At 39.8% G+C, this 24,210-nt stretch overlaps 1 protein-coding gene across 1 annotated transcript in view; it reads left to right on the forward strand.

Annotated features, from left to right (window-relative positions):
• The window catches only part of Sdc2 (syndecan 2), a 92,914-nt gene extending 74,608 nt beyond the window's left edge, over positions 1-18,306 (forward strand). Inside the window, 4 exon segments of the mRNA XM_051159449.1 lie at positions 5,307-5,418; positions 11,415-11,548; positions 15,636-15,771; positions 17,091-18,306. Of these exon segments, the coding sequence (XP_051015406.1) occupies positions 5,307-5,418; positions 11,415-11,548; positions 15,636-15,771; positions 17,091-17,254 (546 nt within the window). The 3' untranslated portion in view covers positions 17,255-18,306.
• Positions 18,307-24,210: the final 5,904 nt, after the last annotated feature.

Genomic DNA, 24,210 nt, shown 5'->3' on the forward strand with positions numbered 1-24,210 from the left:
TACACCAGCATACATGCAGTGAGACACCTTATCTGAAAGCATTAAATCATAAAGTCTAGATAATATTTTAGTGTTCTTGGGCCACACAACTCGTTGGCAAGGTATTCTGGTTTAGGTAAATGGTGTGTGTGTGTGTGTAAGAGAGAGAGAGAGAGAGAGAGAGAGACAGAGAGAGAGAGAGAGAGAAATGTGTGTGTATGTATGTGTGTGTGTTGATTATTGCACTGAATAAAACACAATTTTTGTGAGAATTTTGGATTAGGAAATCCAGCTGCTTTTGACTGGATGCAGTTTTTTGTTAAATAGAGAAAAATGTCCACAGTTAGTACCATGTACTAACTCAGTGTTACTTTTTAAAAACCATTTTCAACCACTTACATTTTTTCTAAGATCAATGCTTTGTTTTGTCTCATTAGAGACATTTAGTTTTTCTGTACATGAGAAGCTTAGAAAACTACACGTCTACTTTCTCAACAATCAAATTGTTTTCCTTCCTCACCTGCTTCCTTTTGTTGTAGTTGTTGAGAAAGACTCTCACTATGTAGCCCAGTGGGGCCTAAAACTTGTTTTGCCAAACAAAGTGACCTTAAACACTGATCCTCCCTCCCCAGCTTCCTAAGTTCTGGGGCTTCACATGTGAGCACCATCCCACCAGCTCACTGAACACATTCTTAATGGATTGGGGTTTCTCCCACAAGCGTGGCCATCTTTCCTGGGGGCCTTCCTCACAGTGCAGGACTAACTCACCACACCTTCCTGTGAAGGCAAGAAGATATTGATCTGTTTTTTCCAAATTTGAAATCAACTAGGTCACCCTTAAAAGGCCTAATGAGTCAGCCTAGCAGAAAATTTCAACTTCGTTTTGTTGTGCATTCTTGTCATGTTGCCTCCCAGAGGAAGAGAAGGGATGCTGAAGACACTGAAAAGGGTTCTACTACTAAGTCACATACTCAACTGAGCTGTGTTTATGGTTTTTTTAATTAACTTTTTTTGTTAGAATAGAAAATCAAGTTTTCCTTAAGACATACATATATACAAACACACACACATACATATAATTTTGCTCATGTACATTCTTCTATAACCCTTCCCTTTCCCCTACATTCTATTTTTCAATCACATACACATGTTTGTACAAGTGCAAACACACACACACACATATACACAAAACATTATTTAATTTAGTTCTGAACTATGAGTTTCTTAAGCATAGGATTTAAGAATTTTTTCCCCTATGCAACTTCACCTTTTTCTATGAATAGTTTAGATGGAGTTTATGCAGGGAAATAGTGTAAATCTGGAAAATTGTTAGACGGTAGACATGCCTCTTTAAAGAAAACCCTTAAAATGAGTGCCTGTAAATGTCCATGGGGCTATTCCTCTGTCATATCCACCACACTAAAGGGCAAGAACATCTTTACCCAAAGATAGGTAGAAAGTTCTTTCTTGCTGCTACATTTTAAAAACTAGATATTTCTCAAAGGTGATGTAGGTCAACTGGCAACTGTGGCTCTGGGCAGCCTCATCCTCCATGAAGCAGATTAGATCGATAGGGTGCTAAGCAGAGAAGGGACTGTTGAGCCAGTTCCTCCTGGCTCATACCACGGCTGGTTTCTTCTACATACTTCTCTCTTGCTGCTTTCCACAGCTGCCCTTCTGATCCTGTATTCACATCTCACAGCAGCCAAAGTCTGAAAGGCCAGCTTCGCTGTTCTCTGAACCCTGTTAGCCAACAGCATCACCTCCACCTCATAGCCGGTGTGATCCAAACTAAACAGCCTCTGTATGAAATTCCACAGTCTGCTCTCCTGTTGGCCTCTGTGTTTTTCCTCCCAGTTACTTTTATCCAGTCACGCTGTACCACTGAGCCACTGAGCATGTGTGAGCATATACTGTCAAGGGGTGTGGGTGTTTGGCTAGGTGGAAAATCCAAATCTGTTGAGTTCTCCCTTTTCATGACCTTAGGGAGATACACATCACCATATCTTAAAGGAATGCTGGTGAATAATTCATTAGCCTTTTCAAGCATGTTAACAGAAAAATCTTTTACTAACACAGGGGGTGAAGTCAGAAATGGCATGTATTTTGTTTGGAACAGTTTGGAGGGAATGGAGCCATGGGGGGAATTCATAGAGCATTATCTGCTGCAGGTGAAAATGGTCCTCCTTTCTCTTAAGGTGAACTATATGGAAGGATGAGGCTGATCCCCACTTTGTTGCCAGAGATCCTAAAACCAGAGCCGGGGATGATTATTTTTAATTTGATGTCAAAATTACCAGTGGATGATGGAAAAACAAATACTTTTGGCTGCCTCCAAATAGTCAGACATCTGGGCAGCCCTGAACTAGTCTGGTGCTACAGGACCAAAGCGGCTTTAAACAGATTCCATCTGTAGGTGTCCCCTGACCCTATCTCAAGTTCTATAGTGATCCAAGCCCCACAATCACCTCTTAAGCCAGTGGCTTGTCATACTACCCAGTGCGCTAGAAATGTGATATTGCTGGGATTGTCTGGGCAAATTCCTCCTGCCATGCACTGGGGACAGAGCACTTGTCGACAACTGGGCCATCTAACAACTGGAAACTTGCTTGGTATAGAAGAATTAATTATCTCAATGTTTATGTTACCACTTCAGATTTCTTTGAGAAAGAGCAAAGAAGAGAATGAAATGAATTTGGTGTTAAGAAAAGAAAACTGGTTTCTAAAAGCTTCTTACTTGTATGACCCTGGGTCACTTAGGCAGATGCAATGCAAGGTGTAGGAAGTGTGGGGCATACTACCCCTCAGGCTTGAGTCCAAGAGCTTTTAACTATGAGGATCCCAGAGTTCTTGGGGGGGGGTGTTACTGGAACCTGAGTCAAGGGTTGCTTAAGCCAGTGTGATTTAGTAATCTCAGCTGACAAATATTTATTGAGTACTCATGCACTTTGAGCTTGACAAAGAACAAGGTCACACAGGTTATTCAAGACCTCTATTGACAGGCTGTTGTCCTATAGAGGCAAGGAGAATACATATGAGACAATTAAAAACATCAGCAAATCTCTATATTAACTGGTATATGTGCTGCAAAGTCAAAGGCAAGTTCATAACTAGGGAACATAGAAGAAAAAATGACTAGAGAAGTCAATGTGTTTTGAAAACCAGGCAGAATTTGACAAGAGTAGATGGGTCCTTAGGAAAGTTAACAAGACAGTGTTTAATCCTGGTAGGACCAATAGTAGCTTGAGGTAGGAGCACAAGCTAACTCAACACAAGGAGTGTTTTCTGGGTGCCTACTATATGCCAGACACTGAAATTCAGTGTTGTATCCAGTTGAGTCCAGGATGCCTCTTGTATACCAAAACTCACAGATGCTCAAGTCTTTTATATAAAATGACAGGTCTTGCATGAATTCTATATATCCAGTTTCTTCCTGTGTATTTTAAGTCATTTCTAGGCTAGTTGTAATGGGTAAATACAATGTAAATGCTATGCTAATAGCTTTTGTTCATTATGGCAAGAAAAAAGTTTGCATATGCTCAATACAGATTTTTATTTACATTTACTTATTTATTCAGAGACAGCATCTTATTAGGTATCCCAGATTGCCCTCAATCTTGTGACCCTCCTACCTCAGACACATTAGTACCATTATATACTTTTAACATACACACATATTTTTTTCAATCTACAGTAGTTTGAATTCATGGACGTGGATGCCAGTAATGTGCAGGGTTATGTACATAGTCTTCTCTCAAAAGAGTTGAGAATACAATGGGACTGCAATATACAAGTGTCCCCATTTAGTTTTTAAGTTTTGAGAACTGAAATGTGGAATGGACAGAGGCTTAGAAGCTGATATTTTGTAGAACTGCCTCAGATTACAGAGGGAAGCTCGAACTGTGTGGCAGGAAAGATCCAGAACATTCTTGGCTGGAGTAGGAGGGGCGTTACTCATGCCTGCAAACCATGCTGCTGGAACCCAAATCTCTAAAGGCTATATGTCCTCTGAATCTGTCAGTAGGAGATGTCAGACAAAGTGATTCCCATCTTTATTCCTTGGCATCAAGACCTGTGGAGCATGTGGGCTCACATTTAAAATTCTTCTGTTTCTCCAGCCAACCCCTGATACCTGAGAGGATAAAGTGCTACTCATCAGAGCCTGCCTGCTAGTCTTCCCAGGGAGGAAGACTATTGAATGCTGAAACCAGGTTTTATTTTTAGTAGAAATTTGATGGAAACCAACATTAAAAAAAATTCCTGTGAGAGACAAACATCCAATTTGATCATTAAAAAATGGGATAATAATGAATGCCCCCTGTTCCAAAGGCAAACATTGTTTAGAAGCTGCTAGTCTAAGATACTGGGGCAAAAATACCAATTTACTAAAACCTATTTTTAAAAAACATTCCATCTCTTCTGTGCCTGTAGTTCATGAGAGTAATTCCTTTGGCAACATTAGAGTGAACTTTAATAGTAACATCTTACTGAAAAGCTGAGAAGCTGTGGAGCTGGGATACGTGGTAACTCGATCTTTCTGCACATTAGACTTATGATTTGCTATCACCAAGTGCCAGTAATAGAAGAAAAAGTATTCTTGTGGGTTTATCTGTGTTTGTCATTAAACGTTGTTAAGCCAGCAAGCCTGAGAAGTGGGCTTGCTGTCGGCCTTCGCGATTGGCAGAGGAGCCCCACAGGCCCTGCTCCACGTAGTTAGCTTTGCCTGGAGTCAGTGTGGATCTGATCTGTACAGAAATCTCTGGACTTGCACAGCAATTTGGGAACACTTATTCTATAGTGAGAAACCCAAGTTTGGTTAAGCTTGTGAGAGTCTGGTGTGCCTTGATAGGCCCCTCAGTGATTGTTTAGTTTTGTGTCCTGATCCTTTGCTTTAGGTTTCCAAAGAAGTCTTAAATGATTTTAGTATTCTGTAGCTTAGCTTTTCCATCAACAAATCTTATTTGTGATAGAAGGAAAGTATGAGATAGTTTATTAACGTGGGACAACAGATACTCAGACAAGTTTAGTGGAGTGGCATGAATTAAGCCTGTTCCAGAACTTGGGTGGCTATGCTGTCATCATTCTGTAAGATTAGGACACATGAGCTTCCTTGGGGACATGAGTGTGTGTTTGTCAGGGCTGGGCAGGGCAGTCTTTGATTTCCTATAGGTTGCTAGGCCATCCTGGATAAGGGATGGCTAGACATGAAGATTCAGAACACATCCATAGGGGTTCAGGTCTTCAGTGTAGTATGTACAAAACTTTGTACAGTAGAGAAAGGAGAGCCTTTCTTATTCTGACCATCCTGAGTTGCTTGTCTTTGTCAGAGAGCAGCGCTGACATCTGATAAGGACATGTACCTTGACAACGGCTCCATTGAAGAAGCTTCGGGAGTTTATCCTATTGATGATGATGACTATTCTTCTGCTTCTGGCTCAGGTAAGGCTGACTGCTGGCTGCCATTCTCTATACCTCAGCAAGCACACATTCTGTTGTACCTTCTATCCTAAAAAGCATGGCAGTTGTCATAGTCATGAGCATAATTTGGAGTATAAAGTCTAAGTCTGTGTAACTTGTGCTATGAGAACTTTGAATTTAAATAACTATATTTACCAACTAATTAAGGTTCTGTTGCTGCAAAGAGGCACCATGACTATGGCAACTCTTATAAAGGCAAACATGTAGTTGGGGCTAGCTTCAAGTTTCAGAAGTTTAGTGCACTATCATCATGGTGGGAAGCATGGCAGAGCGCAGGCAGGCATGGTGCTAGAGAAGAAGCTGAGAGTTCTACATTTGGATCAACAGGCAGCAGAAGGAGACTATGTACCACACTGAGCATAGCCTGAGCATAAATTGAGCACACGGGACCTCCAAGTCCCACCTCTGCAGACACACTTCCTTCAACAAAGCCACACTTCCTTCAACAAGGCCGCCCTTCCTAATAGTGCCACTCCCTGTGGCCAAGTGTTCAGACACATGAGTCTGTGGGGGCTACAGTGTATTAGAACCACCACAACCACAACCACATAAAGCTTTTATAGGGATAAAAGGAGTTGAGGTATCAGCCTTATATTTTGTTAAAAATTTCAGAATATGGTCATAACCACAAGAAATCCTTCAAATATCAGTTTCATAAAATGACTGCTTATGTTAAGATTATACACAAACCCCAGAACTTAAAGGCTTCTAAAGTATGTTTTGTTCCTAAGTAGGAGGGACAATGTAGGAGCCTTGTAACATAAAGGTGGATTCATAGCTCTGACTTCTTTGGTGTATTAGTTATCTGCAATGCTGCCTAACAGACGATCCCAACACTCAGTAGCTTGCAGGAACAGGCATTTGTTTCATGCATTATTCTGGAGATTTGCCATTCAGGGGCTGGACCTCCTGTGTTTGCAGCTGAAGCTTGGTTTAATTCTGTCCTGGGTCTGCAAAAACTGAGCAGACTTGGCTTTACTCCACAGGGCTCTTCATTCTCCAGGTGGTTAGCCATTTTTTTTTTTCACAAAGTGAAGCAGATACCTAATCCTAGACTTACAGCTTGGCACAGCATCATTTCTGTGTGTGTGTGTGTGTGTGTGTGTGTGTGTGTGTGTTGGTCTGTGTGTGTTGATGGTAGAGTGATCAAGAACAGTGTGTTAGCTTTATTATTTCTGTAACCAGGTTCCTGGCAGAAATGTCACAAGAAGGAAGACTGTACTGAGGATCATGGTTTCAGATGATTTGTTTGGCCCTCTGTGCTTATTAGGAACAAAGCAAATGGAATAAGTATTGGAGGAGGCCCTTTGCCTCATAGTTTGCAGAAAGCAGATAATGTGGAAGGTAGTGATGGCTAGGTATAACTAGTCCTGTCACCAACATCCCCTGCTGTTTAAAGGTTTTAATGCCATGCAAAATAGCACCACTAGGTAGGGATCTAGAGCTGAATACATGAGTCTGTGGAGGAACATTTCATACACAAACCATAACACCAGGGCCCCATGCACTTATATCACTGGCCAATGTTTCCAGTCCAGGTTGCACCTCTTAATGGTGGGAGCTATCATCTCATTGCAGAAGATGTAAATACCAAGAGGAGTCAATGACCCTTGATATCTTTTCCAGTGTATCTTACCTGGAATGTTTCACTCTTGCCAGGAATGGCTTCCATGAAGCGGAGAAAAAGGAAGAGCTGAATTTGTAGTCAGTGAACAAACCAGAAATATCTGACCATTATCATATAAGAAAAGTCTTAGCAAGACAGTTATTATGCTGAATGTAAATGTGACAATGATGTTGGCCTAGGTTTCAGAATGTTCTAGAACAAATGAAAGTCAATTGTGCTTGGTGAATATATAAGAGGGCTTGAGTTTGAAAGTGGCCAATCTGAAAGGATGAGAGGCAGTAGGTAACCTAGTAACAATGACTTTCCACAACATCCTGCTGTAAAAATATCCCTAGTTATTCAAGGGAGTGTGATACATCTCACACAGGCACAATGAGTGTGAAAGAGTTGCTCTCTGTAACCCACAACACTATTAATATCTTTCATTCATGGCACCTCTTTTGTTTAGCACCTCAAAAATGCCTTGTAACTGTCATTTCAAAATGTCCTCAGAAATAATAAATATGGGTGTTTGTGGTCCTCCCTATTTCCTCAGTGATCTTAGTATTCAAAGGTTGTCAAGGATCTGTAGAGGTTGCCCAACTCATTTTCTTGACTTCTCCCAAGATTGTGTTTACATTTAGTATAAGGGAAACAGGGGCACAAGCCTCTATGCCTCATCCAGTTAATTAGAGTATCACATTCGAAGTCACGAACCCACTCATCAAATGGACTAGAAGGAGATAAGACTTAAATGTAGGCACGTTTCTTTTATCACAAATCTAGCTCTAGGCATATTTTTGCTGTTAAAAAAAAACAGATACGGATTGTTCTTGACTTTAGAAATTACACTGAGCTGCACTGTGGGTATTTTCTTTTTTCATTGTAGTAGTGTGTGTAACTAAAATTTGTGAAGCACTTGGTGCTGGGTAATGCCACATCCATGGAACAACTCTCTTATAAAGATATCCCTGGTTCTATTATATGTCCTCTTTCACCTGGGAAAATCCAAGGTGCAGACAGATTAAGGAGCTGGCTTTCATCTCATCCCAAAAGGCTGTCAGAAAGGAATGGACCAGGAAGTGGGGCTTGTCTTTCAGCCCCTTGCTGTTTTGTCTCTTGTGTTATAAAACACTGTTCTACCATTATAAGGTTCTACCTCACAGATGACCAGTCCCAGCTGGAAACACTGAAATCCCTCAGTGTTTTGTTCAATGTACCTACCCCCTGGCCTAGTTCCTTTCATGGTTCTCAGTAGAAAAGCAAATGGCTTGGAACAGAATGCCTAAAGGCCTAGAGAATACATTCCAGCAAAGAGAAGGGACCCACAATATACCAATATGGATTCTGAATGGAAACCAACAAACTGAGAGTCTTCACAAACATTTGTGAAGCCCTCTATCCCAAGGGCTAAACTAAAAACACATAGAAAAAAGAAGTTTTCCACCCCTAAGAGAGCAAAAATCCATTCAGTGAAATCTAGAAATATAAAAATGATAATCATTAGAATACCATGTGACTGGTGACAACAGAAGGTACTACCCAATGGAAGTAGATAATAGAATTCTCATTAAAGATGACAAATTGAAGCCGGGTGCAGTGGCACACACCTCTAATCCCAGCACTTGGGAAGCAGAGGCAGGTGGATCTCTGTGAGTACAGGGCCATCCTGGTCTACAAAGCCAGTCTAGGACAGCGAAGACTATACAGAGAAACCTGTCTCAAAAAACCAAAACAAACAAACGAAAAAACAAAGATGCCAAATTGAGCAGAAAAACCTGCCATGTGCAAGATAAAGTGATATTAAAAGAATTGAGCATGAACTCACCAGAAACATAAGAGAGTGACTCCAACAAAAGTCTCAAAGTTGAGACGCACATTAGCAGTCTTGGCAGGCATGAAAAGACTGAGTTGGCCAGCACTGGGAAGCAGGAGGACAAAGCACAGCACTGCAGGAGGGTGAAGGTGATGATTTTCACTGCAAGGTGAGTAGTGGAAAATCTCTTTAAGAAAAAATAGACTAGCCTCTTCCCTTCATCATAGGCTAACCTATTGAAAATAAAGCATGGTATTGATTAGCGGAGTCCAAAAGACTCCCAGAACAATATAGGCTGCAGCTCTTGGTTGTGCCCCTTACCTTAAACACAAATCTAGCTTTAGGCATATTTTTGCTGTAAAAAAAAAAAAAAAAAAAAAAAAAACCACAGAAACGAGAATGTTCTTGACTTTAGAAGTTACACTGAGCTGCACTGTGGGTATTTAAGGTAAGTCCCCATTGCTGAAAACACCATGCATTTCAAAAAAAATTAAGAGAATTTCAGCTGGATATAACCTGAAAGCCTCAAAATCAAGGGAAATCAGAAGCTCAAAGAAAAGAAAATGTACAGAGAAACTAATGTCAAGAGGTGAAGAGATGTTTTAATGGTGAATTAATAACAGAACACCATAATACAGGAACATTCATGAGAGTGGAACTCCAGTGTAACAAATTAAAAATGTATTGGAAAATGAAGAGATACAGAAGGTAGTCCTTTACCTGTGTTTCCATGAAGTTTCATCCATGAAAATACTGTATTTGTAAAACATGTTCTAAAGCATCCTGGTCCATTTGGGATACTATGGTAACATACTTTAGAAGCATGAGTAACTTACAAAACAGCATAAGTATACTGGTCTCAATTGTGTAGGCTGGGAAGTCAAAATCAAGGCACCAGCAGATGTGGTATGTGTGAGTATTTGCTTTTTGCTTCAAAGGGAATACCTTCTTGCTTTATTCTCATTTGATAGTCTTGGCAAACAAGTTCACACTGGCTTCTTTTTTTAAGTTGCTAATCCACTCACAAGGGCAGAATGATTGCCTGATAATGTCCCTTATTCTTAATATTGTGTTGTAGCAAGCATTTTCATCTATGAGCTTAGGACCATTGTTAGTTATTACACACACACACACACACACACACACACACACACACAAATAAATAATATTTTAAAAATGAGACCGCTAAAGCTGAGCCATAAAGACCAGTTGTTATCTGTCATTTTGGTGGAGGAAGATGAATATATCTGTTTATAGTGTGCAGGAATTCAGGAGAAAATTAGGAAGCTGTAAACTCTCAAACATATAGGATGTGTCAAGGAGACATTCCTCTCACAGTGTCCAATTGTTACAGGAATGTGTTGGTCAGATATCTATTACACCAACAAAATATCTGAAATTAGCACCTTAAATAATAGGAAATTATATTTGGGCTCACAGTTTTGAAGGTTTAGTCCATGATTGATTGGACTGTTCCTTTTGAGCCTATAGCCGGGTGAAGCATCATGCTTGGAGTGCCTCATGGTGGTCCATTAATAAAAGAGACACAGGAAGAGGTCATGGTCAAAGCATTCTGCACAGGGGACTGATCCCCAATGACTGATCTTCCTAGAGGCTTCTACCTTTGAAAGCACTGGTTCTCAACCTGTGGGTTGCAAACCCTTTAGAGGTTATGTATCAGATATTCTGCATATCAGATACTTACATTACATTTCATAACAATAGCAAAATTACAGTTATGAAGTAGTAATGAAATGATTTTATGATTGGGGGCCACCAAACGTGAGGAACTGGATTAAATGGTTACAGTATTAGGAAGGAAGACAGCTATTGTTTTAAAGGTTTCACTATCTTCTAATAGCTCTGTGAGTTATAGTCTAGCATATGGACTTCTTGGACCATTTATCGCACCAAGACAAGAAGGGTTGATTAAGTGAGTACTACTTAAAATAAAGCCACTGCATATGCCAACATGAAAGACATTGATGATCTTAACAGAAAGTATCAATAGTGGATGGGAGGGACAATCAAAGAGGGAGGAGCAGGCATAGAAGGGGACAAGGGGAGGATAGGAGCTCATGAAGGACTACAGTATCTTTGGGAAGGTTGGCTATAAAATGTTAGGGAAGGAAGGGATTACAATGAATTAAGCAGTCACCTGAAGGTCAGTCTATTCTTTTTATGTTCTGATTAGCTCTGGGTGGTGAGATGACATGTTTCAGCACCAACAGAAATAACACATAGGAGGAGAAACAGGACTATCAGAAAGAGTTCAAGGGTGGCTCTCTGTGGACATGCAGTATCCAAAAGCTTAGCTCTGTGTGGATTTACACTCCTGCTAACTGAAAAAAATAATGACCATGCTACCCAAGGCCCCTGCAAACTCACTGAACACCACAGGTGTGTTTGTGCTAGAAACTCGAGGCCTGGCATCTTCAGAGCATGATTATGAATCAATATTCAGTGATATTGCCTGATAATGTACAAATCTGTGTCACAGACACATGCTTAGCTTATCATGCACATTTTTCCTAGGAGCTGATGAAGACAGAGAGAGTCCAGATCTGACAACATCCTGACTGATTCCAAAGATCTCATTCACCAGTGCTGTTCCCAAAGTGGAAACCATGACGCTGAAGACACAAAGCATTACTCCTGCTCAGACCAAGGTGCTTTGGCATGGCATTGCATTAACATGTACTTGTGAATACCACTGTCTTTTGACTGCACAGAACAGTTTTTTTGAGAGGCTCCACTTGAAATTATATTGGGACAAATAGCCCTTCCATTCTCTTGCTGTAAATGGCTCCTTGCTCCTTAGCAACATTTTACAGTTGACCTGCTTACTGTTCTTATCACCTAAGAGGCATCTTCCTTAGAAATACACTGTTTTTATCAAGGCACTGGTCCTTGTGGAATTTCGTTAGCCCAGTTATGAAGCAAACTCTTAGCCTATTTAGCTTAAGTCATATTTTTTTTCTCCCCATGTCAACAAACATTGTGAAATTTAGATCACTGGAACAGGTTAAGGAGTGAGGCCTCCAGTCCTGTCTTGAGGTCTCAATAATACTCATGAACCTGCTATACCTGTATTTATTTGTTATGAGAGCTTACTTAGTAAGAAAAAAAAGAGCTAGCTAATTAAAGCACTGAATTTATGCATTTGACTATGTTAGTATTATTCTGCAGTTAGCTAGTCATCCACTAGTAGATAAGCTATTTAGTATGGAAACTACATATTAGAGTTCAGTGAAGGCCTAAGCGTTGAATCCTGGACATAGTCAAATTTCTTGCGTCATTATAAAAAATTAGATGTGAATATTATGTCGCAGGCACCTAAGACCTAATTTCACTGTGTGAATGTTACTTGAATTGGTGGAGCAGAAGAGATCATGCCTGCTCACAAAGTGAGCATGTATATTAATTTGGTGGTAGACTTTACACACATTAGGGATGACATTCTGCTTATGAAAGCTTAACAACACAAGCAGTCTGTTTTTGTCTTTTTAGTTCACCTATGTGTTCGTTTAGAAATAGTATGCTACCAGGTTCTTGCATCATGCAAGTGTTGTGGTAGGCTTTGTGGGGTAAGAATCACCTCTCTGCTGGCAGGAGCACAGGCAGGCTTAACTTACCCATTAGAGTACCCTGCCCTTCCTCTTCCTTGGTTCTCCCCACTCATGGGACCATGAAGTCACGGCATAAATGAGTGGTTCTCATAAGACATGCAGTAGCCAAGAGGTCAGCTTTGTGTGGATTAACACTCTCGCTAAGCTTCTGTGGCATTGGTAGTATTGCCAGCAGAGTGGTTCCACAGCCCGGACACAGGAAGGCCATGAGATATTCATGAGGACTGGGGCAGATATACCTAGCATTTTCTGGGAGCTATTCCATTGGTTTCTAAGTTGTATGAATAAAAGAAATGAGGAAGAAAGAAATTAAATGTAGCGGTGCTGTTGGTGGTAGGACGGCTGAAGATGTCAGAGCATGCGTGGTAGTGAGCTTGTGTTCCTGTGGAGAGATGAGTTTGGTTTCTCCCATAGTTTGACTTGATCTCATCTAGCAATGTTTTCAACTCAGCGACCATTAAGATTCAATATTTTGGAGTCAGAAACTCTCCTGAGGAAGTTTTGACTTTCAATCCTCATAGTTTTGTCCTAAACAAACTCCAGTTTGATGCAAATTTCTGGACTGTATGGATTGAAATTTGATTTACGTTTGTAAAAACTGGGCATTAAAGCATAACTGAATTAGCTTTATTTAGCAAACCAACATTTGGTGATGAGATAGAAATGATAGATCCCTGAACACTTTAATGCAGATATTTATTTTTGTTGTTGTTGTTGTATTTAGTGTAATGGCGAGACTTTATATGTTTGTGGGAGCTTTCATCACTGTGTGTCCAACACATGGTTCTAGGTGCCAATGATGAAGAGCCTGAACATGAATAATAACAAAAACAATGCCATTTTCTGTTTTATAGTTACATGGTACAGGTAGGTTAAACCTTGCCTCTAGTTGCCCTTCGTGAAGAGTCTGCTTTTGAATCGGCTGACAGAGGCGTTATTGTAATGGGTATAGTTATTCTCTCTAGATTGTTATTCAGATATATGACTGAAGAGTGAACAGAGCCCATCCTTGTTTTCGTGGAACCTAGTCTTTTTCCCCACTGGATTTTCACAGCCTCTAGACATCCAGACATGGATTCATAAGCTTTGAATTGGCTTCAGTTAATTATCTGTGCTCCCATCTCATAATTGGATAGACATACTTTTGAGTGGCATGTCAGATCAGCTCTGTACTGGGCAGTGGATTATGCATCACAGAATCCCTGCTTCTTCTGTTCAGTTGAGCATTTCAGTTTACAAATGATTACTCTGCCCAGAGCACCTTGTGACTTACATACTGACTGCCCACTGCTTTAAGTGCCATTTCTATGGACAACTTTCTAGATCATCCTTTGAATTCTTTGTCCCCTTCTTATTCAGAAGGTCAGTTGAAGGAAACTGAGCAAGTCAACTCTTAAATGATTTTATGGACTTAAAAATGAAAGGAGGTGAAACAGTGTGGCTTGTCTTAGTACAGGAGTAAAGAGGAGCACTAAAAAGAGAGATGGCTCAGCAGTTGAGGGCATTAACTTCTCTCTTCCCAGAGGACCCAGGTTCAAATCCCAGCACCCACACGGCAGGTCACAACTGTCTGTAACTCCAAAATCTGCCACTCTCACATAGACATACATGTAGGCAAAACACGAGTGCTTATAAAATTAAGGTAAATAAATTGAAAAAAATGGAGTAAACATGATAGGATTACATAAACTTGGGGTCAAAGCCTAAGTGTCTTTCTTATTTCCTGCAGTGTTCACTCACATCTTTCTCTGCACTCACACACATGAGTATCATCTGACCTGCTTGATTTTTCACTTCCCTTTCATAACTTTTAACTGCATAGCAAACAAAGCAATCCTAATGAGCAGTGAAGCATGTGCTTCCTCGATGAGGACTTCGATAAGCCATTCTCTGATCTGCTGCCCACGGCACCAGGCAACCAGTTAGAGATGGGAATTCTGTACAAAGAAAATGGAGAGAACCTGCAAAGCACTGCCAACAGGCTTCTCTCATCTGCTTTACTTGGACACAGCAGGACTTATGAGAGCCGCCCATGTTTTCTTCTTTACTCACAAAGAAAACAGTAAACCATTTTCTGTTTATGCAGCAGTAAGAATTATAATTTATGGAAATCATGGCAGCTTAGGAGTTATGAAGCACAAGGATTCTTGTAGCTTGGAAAAGTAATGACTATCAATGTTATTACTTCCTGTATTTAGTGGAAGTTTCATGTGTTCTGATCAATGAGATGGGGACCTACGGATTCCCATAATCACTAGAGTTTAAGTAAATCCACCTTGTATAGCTTGTGGTTCTTCCTAGACATAAAAATGATTTTGAGGCACCCCAGGAAAATGACATTTTTTCTTTGTTCTTTTGCCTTCTTGACTAGGAAGTATTCCAACGTCCACAAAGATCTCCATGAGATCCAGCGTTAAGACATGTTCTCAATTAGTGACCAATGGGGAAAGGACTAGCCCATTGTGGGTGGTGCCATCCTTGGGCTAGTGGTCCTGGGTTCTATAAGAATGCAAACTGAGCAGGCCAGGAGAAGCAAGCCACTCTGCTACGAATTCTGAATCAGCTCCTGCCTCTAGGATCCTGCCTTGTTTGAGTTCCTGTCCTCATTTCCTTCAATAATGAACAGCATGGACATGTAAACCAAATAAGCCCTTTCATCCTCAACTTGCTTTCTGATCATGGAGTTTGTTCATGGCAATAGAAACTCTTAACAGAATTGACAATGTTTTCCCATCAGTAGTGATGGCCAAAGCCATAGGATTTATGTTACTCCAAGGGGTCAAACTCAGATCATCATGCTTGCAAAACAAGCAGGAACTTGATGGACAGGTCCATCTTCCCACCTCAGAAAGTAAAGATTCTGAGAATTGTCAGTAAAATAACTATGCACATAATTCTATAAATGCATTAACTACCCATCTTTGCTTCCGTCATACCATACCCAGAGGCTGCATGGGTCCATACTGGGGCCTCTACCATTGGCACACAAATAGCATGCAAATTATTGTTGCTATTATTTACTAAACTTGTTTATTAAAGAAAGGAAATTAGGGATATACATTATTATTTCTATTCCTAATACATTTATAAAGAGAGATACTTGTATTTTCTTTCTTCCCCACTCCAGTCACCTGAAGAAATTGACAAGGCAGAAGTTGACATTTCTGAGGCAGAAGAGAAGCTGGGCCCTGCGGTAAAAAGCACAGATGTGTACACAGAGAAACATTCAGACAATCTGTTTAAAAGGACAGAAGTCCTAGCAGGTGAGTTGCCATCAGGGTCAAATGGGAAGGAACTTAAAGAGGCCTGCTGCTTGGAATAAGTGTCGTTCAGTGGCCAAAGTAAGGCTTGCAGTTAATTAGTGGCCTCCCAGAAGCAATCTCTAGGCTTTTATTCCAGAATGACAGGTGAGAGGCTAGGACTATTTTATCTATATTCTGTTAATTCCTCTGGTCTACCCGCGAGCCAGCTAAAGGCTAAAGTAGGACACAGTTTCAAGCTACAATCCATCATATCAAGGACTTCAAATTTGAGTAGTAAGATTCATCAGCCCGGAACTCTTGGATGTGGCAACAAGGCAGGAGATGCCAGGCAGATGCCAGTCTTCAGAGTTCCAAACCCACATCAGAGAAGAAACATGCACAAATGCTGCTGCTGCCAACATTAGAATTTTGCCTCTAATTGGAATTCACCTGATGAAAGTACAGGTTGAGCATCATTGATCTGAGCATCTGGAATATTCCAAACAACCAAAGCTTGTTAAAGCCTGACATGGTGCCACAAGTGGGAAGTTCTACTTTCTGATCTCAAGATGGGTTGTACCCCCAAAACAGTCACATTACAGAAACTTTGTCTCATGAATGGAATTGTTAACTTGTGTTTTTCTTTGGGCTATGTGTATAAACTATCTATGAACATATGAATGGATTTGATGCTTAGACTTGGACCTGATCACTCTTAGCTCATTGCATATATGTAAATATTTAAATAAAAAAAACTCAGGCTGAAGAAATAGCTCAGAGGTTAAGAGCACTTGCTGCTCTTACAAAGGTCCAGAGTTCAATTCCCAGCAACCACATGGTGGCTCACAGCCATCTATGAGATCAGGCATACATGCAGGTGAAATACTGTATACATAATACATAAGTAAGTCTTTTTTAAAAACACTCCTGGTTCCAGATATTTCTGATAAGATTTAACACTTAATTTGTTTAAGGGTCTCCTCAAATTCAAGAATAGGTACACATTTGAATGCTTTCTGTACTTATTCTTCATTTTTAAACTATTATATCATGTTTTGTGCCTTCATTGTGGTTAGAGGATGACACTGTAAAATACAACCACTGAACACAAGGCTTATGCTTTTGAAAGTGGAAAATGAGTTGAAGTTACCGCTGGATTTTTCTTATGGAAGCTATTGAGTTGCTAATACATACCTTTCTGAGGAATAACACTATTGAATACAGATTAACTTGGGTTCTCAAATTAAACTTTTTATTAAAATGTCAGTAGGTTGGAATTGTCCACACAATTTCCTGCAAACCTTGAGCCTCATGCAAAGGACTCTTTCTTTCTGTTTCAGCTGTCATCGCTGGTGGAGTGATCGGCTTCCTCTTTGCCATTTTCCTCATTCTGCTGTTGGTGTACCGCATGAGGAAGAAAGATGAAGGAAGCTATGACCTTGGGGAAAGGAAACCATCCAGCGCAGCTTATCAGAAGGCACCTACTAAGGAGTTTTATGCATAAAAGCTCCCACTTAGTGTCTCTATTTAGGAGATCACTGAACTTTTAAAAATAAAGCTTTGGCATAGAATAATGAAGATCTTTGTTATTAGTTTTGTTCATTACAGAGCCATACTGGCCCTTCAATGATAAATATCCCATTGTATTTAAAACTTCATGTATTTCTTTAGAATGACTTAAAAGTAAAAGTTTAACATCTGCAGTGTTCTGTGAATAGCAGTGGCAAAATATTATGTTACAAAAACCCTTGACATTCATGGAATTGATTTGAGCATCTATGTGCAAATACAAAATGATTGTGTTTGTCCTCTGGTTCAAAGATGACTGCTGTTCCCCCTCGTCAGCATGTCTCAGTTGATCTACCAATATGATCTTTGTTAATTTATCTCACATCCCTCTTCTCACTGTCCCTTCTTGTCCCCTTCCTTAAAAACAAAACCTTATGCCTTTTATAGCTGTAACGGTGCAATTTGTATTTGAATGATTACAATAATGGTAATTTAGTGTATATGTGATTTTTTTTTTCAAATATGTAAACCTTAACTTCTACTTTCTGTAATTTTTTTTTTAAATGTCAGACTATCCATTTTACACTTGCTTTATTTTTCATTACCTGTAGCTTCAGGCAGATTTGCAACAGCAAATTAATGTGTAAAATTGGATTATTACTACGAAACTGTTTAGTCCTAGCTATCTAATCAGATCTTCTTTTGTGAGGATTTGATGTAACTGACAAGCCTCAGCAAACCCAAAGATGATAACAGTATTTTGAGAAGTTGCTGCAGATACCTTTGGCCACTGTACTTGTTAATTTCTTACAATTTGGAGGTACAAGAAAAAAGATCATTTTTTTTTCTTAAAATGCATTTAAGTTGTAAACATCTTTTTAAACCTTTGAAGTGCCTATGATTCTATGTAACTTGTTGCAGACTGGTGTTAATGAGCATATATATAACAGTTTTAAAAAAAGAGTAGGTATTTTATAAGCACAGACAGTTCTAATGGTAACTTTTGTAGTCTTATGAATAGACATAAATTATAATTTGGGAACAAACTACTGAATAAATCATGTAGCCTAATATTGAAAATGTCACTGCTATAAATTTTGTACATTTCTTAAGTGTACATCTCCCCTTTGCTATGACTGACCGTCTGCTCTCAGTGAAGGCGTGGGTTGGATTTCTGAGTATTCCAGTGTCCATAAGTCAAGACCAAAGAGCCCCTCAGAGAAGCTGTTAATTACCAGATCCACCTCTGAATTGGCTAGAAGTGTATTGTCATCCTGCGTGTGTCTAGGTATAGGGATAGGAAGCCTGCCAGGGGATTTCAGGCTTTGAAATCTTTATAGCATAGCTACTGGGAATATTGACACAGATGTCCTCTTTTGCAATTTACTCTTAGAAGTATAAGTTCCAAAGAAGTGAGGGGACCTTTCTGGAAGTAGGTATCTGGGTCAGTCCTATAGAATCATTTCTTTGTGAAAACTCCCCTGGAGATTGGCAGAAAAACCTTTTGAGCAACAGCACAGTCACTACATGGGGCAGGGGGGAAGGGTAGGGAGGCTCTGGGTGTTAAATGGCAGCCTTGTTAATTAGTATGGATGTTCCTAGGAAAGTAAAGCCAGAGGAAGAAATGGAGGGACAGGAGTACCCTGGTTGGTACTCACTGTACAGAGCATTTCCTTTTCCTGACCTATTCTCTATTTTACCATTAATCTTATTTTTAAACTGTGAGCCATGGGCTAAGAAAAAAGACAGCAAAAACGGCAACTTTTCCAACACAAAATTTAGTTTTAATAAAGTTTGACTATTTCATTTGAGAACTTTGCCTGGACTTGTCACAGAACTAGTTCAAACAAAAATAAAGTAACACTTGGAGCAGTGTTGCATCCAAATCCTTAATGGCTTTAATTCCCAAATTCCTGTCCAATTACGTATATAATTCACCTTGTTTAGAATGACTAAAAGGAAATGATAAGCCCTTCCAAAACTGTACATGGCCCCTCAATTACAGAGGCTGAGAATGCAGTGGGTATACCTCTAACTGTGCAAAACAGTGAAATTCTACATGTAGAATAACTTGCTTGGGATATCTGTGCCAGGAAATAAATTCTGGCAATATTTTGTCACTGCTGTAAAGCAAATTTGTTAAAGTGCCAAAATAAAGTCTGTCATGCTGAAAGTAAATCATTGTATAGACTCACATCCAGTTTTTTGTATACTTTCTGCTCAGTTGTTTTTGTTTTGTTTTTTTTAACTTTTAAAGCAGAGTAAATAATATCATAAAACTGTTAGTAGTCATTATGGAGTTCAGGAAAATTTTGATAAAATATAAATATTAAAGCCAGTGTGGTATTTCCTGTTTTTTTGTACCACATATGAATGAGCTTCCTTGTGTGAGTATTGCTTTTTGTTTGAGAGACTTGCAGTATTCACACTGCCCTGTTTTCACCACATGGTGGGAAAATGAGAAGATCACATTAAAAATGAAATGTTTAGTTACAGGTAGAAAAGTACCCAAACCTCAAAATTATGGCCTGATTAATAAAATTGAATTTAGCTGTAACAAGACAGAAGGTGCCTTCAACTTATGTTAATAGTTGAGAAACTATCTTCTAGGAGCAGCATTGACTTTGTCACTTTGGTCCCGCAACCTTGATGAGGATACACTGTAGTCCGTGTAGTTGGTTTAAGGTGTAGATAGAACGGTGGCTAAGTAGAACAGGTCTCGTACAGAAAAAGAAGCTAAAACTCCCTAAAAATAATCCATAGTGTTTAGGTGATTATTTCTTCAAAATCTTAGACATTTTCCAAATACAAGAAAATTTGGGGGGGAGGGAGGAATAAAAATATAACACCTAAAACTGTCAAGATATTGACAGATTAGTTTGGTATGCTGGTTAGTTTTTTGTTTGTTTGTTTAACTTGACACACGCCCGGGTCATTTGGGAGGAGGAAATCTTAATTGAGAAAATGCTTCCATACAGTCAGCATATAGGTCCATCTGAGGGGGCATTTTCTTGATTGACCATTCATGTAGAAGGACCCAGCCCACTCTGGATGGTTTCAGCCCTGAGCAGGGATGAGCAAATAACAAAGAGCAAGCCAGTGAAGACCGCTGTGCCAGGGGCTCTGCTTCAGCTCCTGCCTCCAGGTTCTTGCCTGAGTTGCTGGCCTGTTTTCCCTAAATAATCAATGTGTCAGGGAAAAAAATAGAAGCCAAAGAAGGCCTTTTCTCTTGGGTTGGTGTTATCGCAGCAACAGAAAGCAAACTAATACATTTGATAAGCAGGATCTTTTTTAACCTTATTAGAGTTAAATAATGGAGTAAAAGCAGTATATTTTTCAAAATATTTGGGTGGCACATGCCTACATGATCAGCTGCATGGGAGACTAAGTCAGGGACTACCTTCAGTCCAGGAATTTGAGACCATATTGGGCAGTACAGGAATGACACCTCCCCCAAAACAAAGGAAAGGTTGAAGTGCTGGGGTTGAGTCTAAGGGTGTAGGTCTGGCAGATTTTAATAGATCTCTTATCTATTCTGCTTTATATGCATCCAGAAGGCCCTGGGATCGATCCTCACCACCCAGCAAAATGAAAGCAAACATGGAATCAAGGACAATGTCTAGTGTGAGCGTCTCAGTTCTAAGTCTCTAGCAAGCGACTGTGAGAGCCTAGGCCATTTCCAATGAACTCAGTCAAGACAAATGAAATGTGGTTAACTCATATTAAGTGACTAAAATGCTTTTCAATGTTAACTATTTTATACTAATCAAGAAATTTGAGACTTGGTCATTTCTAGTTTTTGAGGAATCAGATTAGGCCTTACAGAAAAATTTAAAACAGATTTAGGTAAAAACAACAGATGAACTTTGTCCTATTACCTTCTAACTGGGTTATTGTCACTCTAAGGATTTTAAGGTCTCATTTCTTGTTCCTTGTGCTCTGTAGCAGGCCCTTTTACGACTAAAGAATCCTGGTGGCTTTGGAAGCAATTTTATTTCCTGTTAGCTGGCAGGAAGGCTGTAACCCAAGCTGCCAATCCAGCTCAGTATAAGCAAAGCGAGACTTTAGGCTTTGGTGCTCTGAGCATACTGAGCTCAGGATTAATTGGTTCCAGTTTTGTTAGTGAAATAGTTCACTACCACAGACATAATACAGTGTGAAGGACTAGGTTACTAGGTATGCTGTGGTCAGGGTCTCAAAGTCTCAGTTTCTTCAAAAACCAAACAAGTATTCTTTTTGGTGTTTTTTTGGTTCTTTGTTTTATTGTTTTTAAAAAGAGCCTTAAGTAGCTGAGGTGGTCTTCAAATTCCCTATGTTGTAAGGATTACCCTACCGTTCCACCTTCCAGTTTCCCTACCTTTACCTCTAAGATTCTGAGCATGTGGGGATACACACTGCAACAGATGGCTAGCCCCAGATAAACTGGTAGATTGTGCTTTAGACAATTTCCATCTTCACTCCAGGGCTCTGGCCTTTGGAGTAGCCATTAACTTAACCATGAACAATTACTGAGTTGAAAGAAAAGAGCCAAAGTAGAGCTATGTGTCCTTTTACCCCAATTTTAATGGAAAAATCAAGTTATATACTGTAATTAAGGTCCAGAGTACGGAGAAATCCAACCCTACTTTGTGGCTAAAAGACAGAGATGTGTTCAGCCATCGTGAATATGGCCTGGTCAGAAAAGACCTCTTAAAAGGGGAAGGCCTTGGTGATACTGATTCAGGCGTGCTAAAAACAGAACAAGCCACTTTCCAGGATAGAAAGGGGGTGATCTTGGCCTCTTAGAGGAACATAGCTTACAAATCCGTTGCTAAGAGGTTGTAATCAGCGAGCAGGAGGTGACAGAAGGAGACAGAGATGTAGAATCACTTCCTAGCTGGTCTCTCCTCTATTGTGTGTTCTTTTATATAATATTCTCCTCAAGGAAGATAGACTGACATGAAGACTCAGTCAGTTGATGTCACTCCTTCCAATGGCTTCTACAGTCTTAAGAATAAAACCCCTGCTGATTACCTTGACTTTGAGGCCTATCAAAACTTCTTGCATGTGTGTAAGTGTACAACATAGGTGTGGATAGCTGGTTGGGAGGTCATTATTATCTTCTAAAGAGAAACATAGTGACTATGGAAATGAAGTGGCTTAAAAAGGTATTGTTTGGAGAGTCAAAACCACCAAGTATTGCTAAAAGTTTGGAAGAACTAAAAAAAAATAAAAGGGAAGCAAATTGTCTAGGAAAGCTGAGACATGCAAGTGATTAAATTCTTGCACATCCCAGCCTGGGTTCTGTTTTCCTCCCTGGACTCCCACAGATCCCACAGGAGTGGTATAAAAGCCATTGGAATATGTGAGATTATCTGGAGAGGTAGGAGCAGGGTAGTTTTGGGACTCTCTGGTATCAAAGTCTATCTTTTTAGGTAATCCATTACCAGATTTACTCTAGTGAACTGTTTTGGCATTTGGGCAGCTCCTAGGCAAAGTACACAGTGTGTGGAGTGGTAAGTAACTCTTTCTGCTTGATCACCAGTAACAGAATGTGACCTGTTGTTAAAAACAAAATAACTGGGCAAAGAAAGAAGAACTGTTTATACAGACAGGAGACAGAGCTATTATCTGTTTATAATATGGCAATTCCTCAACAGACAAAGAGGTTCCTGGTTCTCCCACTTACAGCATTGTCCTGAGGTCCTTGAAAGTAATAGTTTGGCTTCCTTAGTTACTTATTCTGCTTAAGTAAATACCACAATGAGCTTGCATTTCCTCTGCAACCACTTTCTGAGAAAAGTAGCAAAGACTGTTTAAAATGTTAGATGATTTCATTATATATCAGACCTGAATTTGGGGTCACGAAAAGCACTATTCTGATAACACCATGCCTTCACCCCTAATATTTTTAGTATCTTTTACTTTTTTCATGGAGATAAATTATTTTTTTCCTCTTGCAAAATACAGATAGCAATATGAAACCTGTGTACTTGGAAGTCACTGATCCAATAGAGATTATGCCTGAATAAACACACTGGTATCTGGTAGACTGTCAAGTCAAGATTACTCTACCAAATGCTGCATGGGTGCTGTTTGAAGACATGGTGCTAGGCAGGAGAAGAGACAGACAATAAACAAGTCTGGGCTGTAATTAGTATAAAAGTGACATCTGAACAGAACTGAAGGTGACAAGGAATTACATCACAGATGATGGAGGAGGGGAGCCATGGGGTCTGGGATCTCAGGAGCAGGGTAAACAGAAAGTGTGGCAAGAAAGGAGAGTAGTGAGTAGTTAACAGAGCACCCACGGGCCAGAAATACACATGTCCTTGTATCCATTGTGGTGACCTTAGATGGCCACTACAAGGTTTTGAGTCAAAGAAAAATTTTTAATTTAGGCTTAATAATGGTTCTCATATTTCAGTAGGAGGGGACTGAGGATATTGTTCAGTTGGTGATGTGCTTGCATAAAAGTTCTGTATGTAAGAAGCCAGAAACAGTGATGTGTGTCTTTAATGTCAGGCCTGGGTGAGCAGAGACAGAAGATTCCTTGGAGCCAGCCCAGTTTTAAACAGCCAACTAGGTAAGGTGGAACTTCAGTGAGAAATCCTCTATCAAAAGTAACTTCAACAGTCAGGGAGAGAAGGCTTATTGGGTCAAACGCTTGCAACTATACCTCATGACCATAAGTGATCCTCACCATTTGCTCCAAACTTCCACAAGTATAGTGTGTGTGTGTGTGTGTGTGAGAGAGAGAGAGAGAGAGAGAGAGAGAGAGAGAGAAATATGTACACAAACAAAAAACAAATATGTGTAACCCAGTATTAAAAAATATAAGGTGAGATCAGTTGATGACAACACTTGTTATCAACATCTGCAGTTTATACTCATGCACATATATAAGCATACTTACCTTCCTATACATGTGCACCCACAAACAAGTATACACACACACACACACACACACAC

The sequence above is a fragment of the Acomys russatus genome, chromosome 17 (genome assembly GCF_903995435.1).
Source record: "Acomys russatus chromosome 17, mAcoRus1.1, whole genome shotgun sequence".
In the NCBI taxonomy this organism is placed as follows: domain Eukaryota; kingdom Metazoa; phylum Chordata; class Mammalia; order Rodentia; family Muridae; genus Acomys; species Acomys russatus.